Here is a 10,000-nt window from a genome sequence, read left to right as displayed (position 1 = left end):
GATCCATCTTGATCACATGACTATAGAGATCATGTGTACTGATTTGTGTAAAATTTGGATGAAATCTGAAGGCTTAATCTAAATTTTTTTTTTTTACATAAGTCGGCCTCCTGGTGGCGTTATAAAAGGCTAATGTAAAAAATGCAGGGCAGATGTTTTTCCTTGGCCTCTAGGGAGTATGCGTGCAAAATTTCACGCAGATCGGTGCAGTTATAGTTAAAAACGCAAATTGGCAGCTAGAAGGTCCTGGGTTCGATTCCCGCAGGGGACGCTGTGGGCGCTGGGGGCGTGTTCTCTCCTCCGCGTCATCAGTGCCCATACCCTAGGTGGGGTTGGGGAAAGGGCCTTTCTGTGTGGAGTTTGCATGTTCTCCCCGTGTCTCCTAGGGTAGGTACCCTCACAAAAACATGCAGTATTCCTGGTCACTATACTGCCTCCCCCTGGCCAGCCGGGGCGCCTGATGGAGGGGAAGGGAACTGGTTGGAATAACGTGTTCCTTCCACGCGCTACGTCCAACCAGGGAAACTCTCCTCTGTCAGGTGACAAGAAGGTCAGTTGGCTCTCATGCATTGAAGGAGGCATGAGCTCGGCCCTGGCCTCCCTAGGTTGGCAGAGGGAAGGTAGTGCCCAGGATTACATAGACAATTGGCACTGGGTGTAAAAAATAGGGTTACAAAATCGTGGGATACAAATTTAGAAAAAAAAAAAAAAAAAAAAATGCAAATTGGCCTTTTATAGCGCCACAATGAGGCTGATTTGAAAAATGTGAAGTGGCATTTCTTCCTCTGCCTAGTGGGAATGTGCGTGTGAAATTTCACGGAAATCGCAAGCTGCGTTCATGATTTGAGGCATTTAGTTCAAAACGGACCAATCCTGCAATTTTTGGAAGCCAACCTTAGCCAATCAGGATGGAATATGGAAAATCAGACGAATCCGTGTTGATTCCATGACTATAGAGATACTGTGTACTGATTTTCTTGATGTTTGGATAAAATCTGTAGGAGTAATATCACAAGTAAGACGCGCGAACGCTGGAGGCGAACGCAGATTGACTGTGGCTGCCATATTTCAACCACACTGTAGTAGTGCACTCTGCCGCACTCTGCCGGCTGTATGGCAGTGCAGCTGCTGGCATTTCAGCACGGAGTTTCGAGTCACATGGGGGCGCGAGCCAATGAGAGAATGAGAGCGTGAACACAGACGGAAAGACCATAAATATGGGACAGACACACACACACAACGCAAGCACGATGATATAGTAAGCTCCACTTGGTCGGAGGCGCCGCGCCTCCTTCCGCGTTCGAAAAAAAATTGTTTTGCACAAATCGGCCTCCTGGTGGCGCTATAACAGGGCCATGTAAAAATTGGGGCAGAGGTTCTGAATTGGCATCCAGGGAGTGTGTGTGCACAGTTTCCGACCGGGCCAACGGTGCCTGAGATTAGCTGGTCACAGACAGATGGACACACGGACGGACGGACGGACACACAGACGGACGGACAAGGGGTAAAACATACTCTCTCGCCATGCCTTTCGGCCTGGCGGAGACAATAACTGACCGACCCTTGGTACCATTAAACCCTTTTGGCAGTGGGTGCCAGTGCCAAGCAGGCACTGGCACAAGCAGCCCAGCCCCTCATCTGGCGTCAATTTCAAAATGAATTTGGATTATTTGTAGCGAGCTGGGGGTATTGTGCACAGTGGAAGCTCTCTCTTGAAGACAGACAATAATTAAATGCGGAGACATATGACAGAGTGAAGGATCGCACAAAGTTCATCAGATCAGCTCTGTAAATCCCAGACATTCTCTAGTTTTTATTATCTATTTATTTATTTATCCTCCACTCTATCTCTCTCTCTCTCTCTCTCTCTCCCTCTCTCTCTCTCTCTCGTGTACTTGTACTGCGTGCGTGCGTAGGTGCATCCCTCTCTCCCTCCCTCCCTTCCTCCCTCCGTGTGTGCGTGTGTGCGTGCGTGCGTCTAACTGCAACATGTGCAGGGGGTCCAATCTGGCTCATGGGATAATTTGCGTGAATGTAAAAGTAAAGTATACATTTTTTATACTAAAATATATATATATTCATATAAGTTACCTTTGTGCGGTAGCCGCTCTTTCACTCCTTGCCGCTACAGTGCTGGCTTAGATTTAGGTTTATTTGTCACTTTTATGGTTCACAAAAACTAAATTGTGTTTCACACATCCATAGCGAGATTATCAGAACACAATAAAAAATCTGTTCAAATTTAACCAGATTAAAAAACTATTAAGAAATCAACCATATAACTCATTTAAATGATATTAATAAGCTAAAAATCATATTCTAAAAAGAAAAAAAGTGCGAACACCCTCTTTGACACAGTCTGCTGCAGTGCCTGGTTGTTAGAAGGCTGTGCCAGCTCTATTATCCACAAAAATCCACTGGCAACCCTGCCATAAACCCTTGTATCTTTGCTGTCATTAAACTGAGAGGACAGCTTTTCCCCAAAAGCTCTTTTAGCCCCTCTGATACCTCTTTCCAGGTTGCACCTTGCTCTGTTGTATGCTATAGTGTCCCCAGATCTAAATCCAGCGTCACGAAGCATCAGCAGGGAACAAACCTCCCCCGTTAGCCACGGTTTATTGGTGGAATGCACCTTGACAGTTGTTGCGGTGGTCACATCCTCAATGCACTTGCTTATAAATCCTAACGCAGCCTCTGCACATTTGTCTAGATTTATGCGGTCCCCAGTTGTTGCAGCATCCTTAAAGATGCTCCACTCAATGCATTCAAAGCAGCCTTGTAGAGTTGTCGCCTCCTGTGGCCACACGCTGATTACCTTCACTAGCGGTGGATCTCTTGTCTCACCCTGGGCCTGTATGCCGGCTTCAACAAGATAGCAGTGTATGCATTTTTGGTGCCTGTATAAAGATGGTCCAGTGCATTTCCCCCTCTTGTAGGACATTATAATGCTGATGGAAATGAGGTAGCACAGACTTAAAGGGATAGTTCACCCCCAAAAATACGTTTTTTTCTATCGATTAGTCACCCCATGGAGACTTGAATGATGGATTTGTTTTGTTTTTTGTCGCATTCCTAAGACAATAATTTGATGACCAGCGGACCGGTAGGCAGCGGTTCTGGTAGGAGACACAAAAGAGACTCTTTGTGTCTCCTACCGGAACCGCTGCCGGTGTGACTAAACGATCGGAGAAAAAAAAGTCATTTTGGGGGTGAGCTATCCCTTTAAGGCTGGCCTGATTGAAGTACAGAGCAATAATATAAAAAGCATCAGAGTGGGCCATCTGTAGCTGACTGAGAGTGTTGTACATTTCTCCCATTGCCTGTTTAACATCTGCCTCTGGGGGAACATACACTGCAGTAATGATGATCGCTGTTAGCTCATGTGGCAAGTAAAAAGGTCTACATTGGACAACCATTTTGCTCTACATCAGGAGGATTCAACAGGAGTTGGAAATCCTGCGTCCGCACACCATGAATTGTTTGTACAAACAGCCAGGCCTCCTCAGCTGAGTTTACCTGATGATGATGATGTCACTCTGTCAGCCCAGTGGAGTGTTAGCCCCGCAAGCTCCACTCCAGAGTCTGGTATTGTATCCGTTAACAGTCCCTTACTCCACGCTGCAGCGATCTCCAAAGATTGATGGCATCCATTTGCGTATCCAGGGAGCGGACATTTGCTAACAGGACCGTGGGAATGGACAGTTTGCTGGGGTTAGCTCTCAGTCTCACCATAACACCCGCTCTCTTACCCCGCTTTCGTGTCCTGTCACACCATGGGCAGTGGTACCTCCCCACTGGGGCTCCAACTGATCCCGGGAGTGCAAACCTCGGCGTAGCAGTCGCAGTTTACTCAGCCTCAGTCGATTCCTCTCTGTCGGCTGGCTGCTCCCTGCAGCGTTTACCGATCTCTATCAGAATGTTGCGGTTGTAAACAAACTTTCGCCCCTCTGCTTTGCAAAGTGAGGATCGAAACTGACACTGAATCTAATTGTAGCACGGAGAAACTACAACAGAGGCCCGTTGCGCCGCCATGTCGGTCGTGCCGGCATGTTCCATAGCACGTCTAACCATAGAGGCAGCAGGTAACCAAGATTCAAGGTATCATGCAGGTACAAGCAGCGAATTGTTGGTGCGGCATGTTCCGGAGACACGCCTGCCCGTTGGCCCGCATGCAGTCGCATATTGACCAATCTGGCCCATGACCTGAAATTAGTTTGTCACCCCTGATGTATTTGTTTGACTGACTGACTGTGTGTTCGGGTTTTTGTGCGTGCACGCTTGCGTGTTTGAACGCACGTGTGCCCGTGCACAAGTGTGACTGACTGCATGCATTATGCACATGTGTGCTGTATAATGTGTCCGTAAACATGTGTGCATGTGTTTGTGTGTATGTGTGCATGTGTGATAGTGTGTAGGGAAATGCACACAGGAAAAAAATAACAAAAAAACAATCAGTGACAAAACACACATGACCACGGAACCCCCGTTCTCCATTAATCTCTCCCCACAGCAGGGACACAGACACTGTTATTTCAGCCTTCCACCACCCACGGACAGAGAGAGAGAGAGAGAGAGAGAGAGAGAGAGAGAGAGAGAGAGAGAGAGAGAGAGAGAGAGAGAGAGAGAGAGAGAGAGAGAGAGAGAGAGAGAGAATGCACGACAGATGGAGAAGAAAGGCATACAGCAGTGACAGGGTGGATGGATGGAAGGTGGATGGAGGGGAGAGGCAGTGATGGGGTGGGGTAGGGTGGGGGGGGGGGTTCATGGGAAGAAAAGACAGACAGACACGGGGAGGCAAGAGTGTGGAGGAAGGCTCCCTGTGACGGAGATGGAGAGCGACATAAATGGGATGGGGGTGTGTGACAGAGGGGTGTAGCTTGAAGACGGGGGAAAGAGGGAGAGTGAGTGGGTATTGTGAGGATATGGGGTGGGGGTGACAGAGGGGTGTAGATAGAAGACAGGGGGGAAGACAGAGAGTGCACAGGTATTTTAAGGGGACACCCAGAGGAGGCGGGGTGTTAGAGAGAGATATCATTGTCTGCTGGAGTGATGCCTCCGTCTCCTCTCTCCAGCCAATACATGCTGGATTGAGGAGAGCTATGGTGTGTGTATGTGCACACCCGCTTGTGCACACAAGAGTGTTTTTGTGTGTCTGTTATGTAGTCTCTGAGCGTTTGCGCGCACCTGTTACCAAGAACCGCCGACTCAAGCTTTGCCAAAACACTGTCAGCGTGGTTTATTAGCGTGTCAGTGTTGTTTGTCTCTGCAGGCTGTGTGTGTATCATCGCCGCTCCTCCACGCCAAGAGGCTATTTATTTAAGCATGCAAGATACAGGAGAGGCCGTTCCAGCCCGACAGGCAGCCATCAATTTTTCTCACTGGGGAGAAAACTGGAAATCATCTTGCTTATAAAATATTCAATAGAATAGCAGAAGCCGCACCCACACACACACACACACACACACACACACACACACACACACACACACACACACACACACACACACACACACACACACACACACACACACACACACAAGAAACACCAATTAATTTATGTAGGAACAAATTGCCTGAGAATTCATGTCACATATGTCACAGAATTTGAGTCGGCGCGTTGGGACTTTAGCTATACTTTCAGGAATGGTCCCTTTTTTTCCGTACTGTATTTTTGCATTGTTTCAATGTTCCCCATATTGGACACGTGTCTTCTGGTTGTCTGGGTCTCTGTGTTTTTTGGTTTGATAGGGTCCTTATAGTCATCATCGTACCATTTGTCGTTCTCATCGTTTTGGTCAAATTATTATTGAGGACTTCTACTGCCCTGTTTACGCTTTTGCTGTTTTCTCTCTCTCTCTCTCTCTCTCTCTCTCTCTCTCTCTCTCTCTCTCTCTCTCTCTCTCTCTCTCCCTCCCTCCCTCTCCCCCCAGGCATGCATGAGTTCAGAATCCCAGAGTCAGCAGAGGTGGGCTCCGTGGTGGGAGTGATCGTAGCCGTGGACGCGGACATCGGCGAGAATGCAGAGATGGAGTACAAGATCATGGGCAGCGAGGGCCCAGCAGTGTTGGATATTCACACCAATAAGACGACCCAGGAGGGTGTCATCACACTGAGGAAGGTCAGAGCGCTGGGTTAGGGAGGCTGGGGCCACCGTAAGCAGTGTTTCCCAACATGGGGTGATAAAATCTAGGGTAATAAGATTTGGTGAGGTGCCAAAGATCTTGTCTGTTTACTGTGGAGGTATTAGTCCAAAAAAAGGTTTTTCATGTTGCACAAAATCAAAACTTGCTTAATTTATCCACTTTCAACCTGGAACCCGATTTTGGGCATTTCATTATTTGTGAATAATATTAAAACCTTTGTTTGTTTTTTGTTTTGTTTTAAATCATCGATTTTTGTGAGATTGTATGAGAAATACAGTGTGTGACCGACCGACCGACCACCACTGCATGCAAGCATTCCATAGGTTCTTGGCAACAATTCACGCACATTCCATTGGAAAGAGTGAATGCTAACCACCAAACTGCATTGGACTGTGAATGACACACAGAACCTCAACGTAACTTTTGTTTTGACCCTCTAGGAAAACATTAAAATGCTGACAGTTATAAAGCTTCAGGCTCTTCTTCCCTCATTCTTACCTTACACCCACAGACCCACAGAGAGATAGTGATGGCCGGTATGGATTTCAGCATCCATCAGTGAACTGTGGTGTATTTTTTGATGTATTCAACAACATCTGACAGTTGCCTCATCAGGCGCTCACTCCGCAGCTCTCAATCGATCCCCCATCCATCAAGCCCTCACTGAGTAGAAGTAATTGCCTCTTGTAGCTGCGGTGGTTCTGTGGCGAGTGGGAGGGGCGGGGTTGAGAAGAGAGGGTGGGTAGTGAGCATGTTTTGGACTTTCTACATAAATGGGCTTGTCACGTGCAGACCCCGTCCTGACACTTTCTAAGCAACATTATTCCACTTTTGACATCATGCAGTCCCCGGCATTAAACACAAGACGGGCACAAAAATCGATGGTTAATGATGGCATCCTGTCAGTGGTCAACCCTGCATCCGTCTCTCCCAACAATGTGTGCCTCCAGTGAAAAATGCTTACTGTGATCAGCTGCTAAAGTGTAATCATAGTTCCAATGCAGTGGATTAATAAAAAAAATAAAAAAAGGAGCTGGCTAAACAGAATGTATTGTGCATCACTCATATTATTATAGTATATTAACACCGTAATATAACTTGTAATATATCATTGCTGTCGGGCAGAAACCAGCTAACTCGATTTTTCCGCTTTTGATTTTTTTTCCCCATAAATCAGTGCTATTGAACACCCTTTACGTGTTTATAAAAAAAAATATTGAACCAATGAAAAGTATTAAAAAGCGCTTCTGACAAAACCAGCTAACTCCATTGGATCCTCAAACTTTCTGCTAAACCAGCTAAGCCCATCAAAGGGGGGTGGAGTTAGCTGGTTTAGCTGACTCCAGGCTCCACCCCCTTTTGACCTCCAACCTAATTGTGAGCTTGGAGGTCCATTTAGCTGTTCTTATCAATGATGAACAAAACCTTACTCCACTTTTTGTTTTGTTTTTGTCATTTTCTGAAGAAAAAAAAACATTTTGGAGTTAGTAATAAGTAACTACAGTACCTGTAGTAGCGTATTACTCTTCCTGAGAAACTTGCCCAACACTGGTCTGTACTCTGCCTTATCCTGTTTTTGCTACCCGAAGTGTGAGGTCAGCTACACAACATCACCCGATGGTGCTCATTAGAATTTCAAGATACATGTGGTACAGTACCAGAACCCCCGACCCTACCGGGTTGGAGAGCTGGTTCAGTACGGCTCACTGTGCAAACATTTCCATACAAATCCTCATCTACTGCGGTGTGTGTGTGTGTGTGTGTGTGTGTGTGTGTGTGTGTGTGTGCGTGTGCGTGTGTGCGTTCCTACAGCCTCTGGACTTTGAGAAGAAGAAGCAGTACATCCTGCGTGTCCAGGTGGAGAACGTTCACCTGGACCCTCGCTTCTTCTCCGTGGGACTCTTCAGGGACGAGGCCAGCATCAAGGTGCTGGTGGAGGACGTGGACGAGCCCCCCGCGTTCGAGCGCAGCACCTACATCATGGAGGTCAAGGAGGACGCTGCCCGCAACACGGCCATCGGCTCGGTCAGCGCCTCCGACCCAGACAGCAACCGCAGCGCCGTCAGGTAGGCGTAAAAAAAAACTACAACAATCCAACGTAGGAAAAGTGTTTATCCAGCAGCTAATGCATGTAAAAAATGTATTCGGTTGGATCAAACCATATTTATATTTATATTTATATTTATATTTATATTTATATTTATATTTATATTTATATTTTGTAAGTCGTCTTCCATGAAAGCCATACATTTCTGTTTGGCATACAGCTGCAAATGTCTGAGGGCGGATTCAGACTGGGTCCGATTGATTCGAACCGTTCCCGAGTACGATTGGCTGTAAAACAGCACAGTTACATTTAAAATACTTTGTCTAACAGGTCCGTTCATAAAAGTCCTTGCGGACTTGTTTCCAATGAGGGCCTTGGTATTTAATTCATAGGCAATATGATAGCAACGTCACTAATGCATCCTTGGTATTTTAGCAGTGACGCCACGGGCGAATCCTTGGTATATTTATCCTTATATACACGTTCACTACACATGTGTTTTTTGTTTATGTTTTTCCACGGCTCGCGCTACTCAAACACTAGCGGGATTAGTATTTCTTGTCAACATTCAAGTAGAACTATGAGAAGGTATAACCCAGTTAAAATAATGTGTAGTTATAAAAAATATATAAAGGATATATGATTAGTAGGCCCGTAACGATACAGTAACTGCATCGATGCATCGTTTTGAATTTTCAACGATCTACTATATCGATATGCAAACAGCTAAATATCGTATCGTTTGACTTTGTATCGTATCGAATCGTTTTGCAATGCAAATAATCGTATCGAATCGTTCTGCAATGCAAATAATCAATTATATCAAACTAAGTACTTTTAAGAAGAAAAAAAGAGAAAGAGGGGTTTATATCCAGTATCCAGGTATTTATTTTTCACACAGAATTTTTGGGTAAATAAATAGTTACTATATCGATTTTAAGTCATTGAATCGAATCGTATCGTTCTAAATTAACCTGTCCTGTATCGTTCATGTATCGTATCGACTAAATCACTGAATCGAAACATATCGTATCGTTCTAAATTAACCTGTATCGTTCATGTATCGTATCGACAACCAAGTATCGTGATACGTATCGAATCGTTGTTAAAATGTATCGTTACACCCCTAATGATTAGCAGTCCACTTCCTTCTCTTGGTACGGATGGATTCACACTGCAACGTTCCGTTCCCGAGTCCACAGCAAGCGGACCCGAGACTACCTCCCCAGGTGGTTTCGGGAACGGTACGGTGATGCGTTACGGGGAACGGTTCGCTACGTTCACACTACCACAACATCTGCCATGTGGTCCGGGGTGCGCACCCGGGACCATAGTCTGAATCCGCCCTGAAAGAGAGAGAGGGAGAGGGAGAGGGAGAGAGAGAGGGAGAGGGAGAGGGAGAGGGAGAGGGAGAGGGAGGGAAGGATTCAGTCAAGTTCCCTGTTAAATGTTGCTTGATTCGCACAACAGCAAATTAAACCGTAAGCATGTCTGCTGCTGCACCAATCAAGCAAAACCATGGGAAACTGAACCACAAACGGGTGTGCCACCTGCAGGAAACCAGAGCCTATTGAGGACATACAAAGTGAGAAATGAGAAACGCCCCTGGTTTTCCTTCAATGTTTGCCTAGTAGTTGTCACTACAGAGAGACCCAAACAAGAGTAGATAAAACAATCTGTCATGACAGTGTGTGTGTGTGTGTGCGTGCGTGCGTGTGAAAGACAGCTGTTGAAGTCTTTGAAGTCAAGGAGTGAAGTCATACATTCTGAGTCATATACCGTCATGCCGTCGCCTGGAATTCAACATTGA

The 10,000-nt window shown here is 46.1% G+C and overlaps 1 protein-coding gene across 1 annotated transcript in view; it reads left to right on the top strand.

Moving 5' to 3' along the window:
• The window catches only part of LOC308077507 (cadherin-6-like), a gene marked incomplete at its 3' end in the record, with an annotated part of 43,248 nt that overhangs the window by 26,638 nt on the left and 6,610 nt on the right, over nt 1-10,000 (top strand). The window contains exons 5-6 of the mRNA XM_080418239.1: nt 5,931-6,118; nt 7,956-8,209. Coding sequence (XP_080274365.1) covers nt 5,931-6,118; nt 7,956-8,209 — 442 coding nt within the window. The remainder of the gene's footprint in view (nt 1-5,930; nt 6,119-7,955; nt 8,210-10,000) is intronic.

This window comes from Gymnoscopelus braueri, assembly GCF_963280865.1.
Source record: "Gymnoscopelus braueri genome assembly, chromosome: 21".
NCBI classification, from domain to species: domain Eukaryota; kingdom Metazoa; phylum Chordata; class Actinopteri; order Myctophiformes; family Myctophidae; genus Gymnoscopelus; species Gymnoscopelus braueri.
Note: the sequence above shows the minus strand (reverse complement) of the source record. Positions and strands in the feature narration are given on the sequence as shown.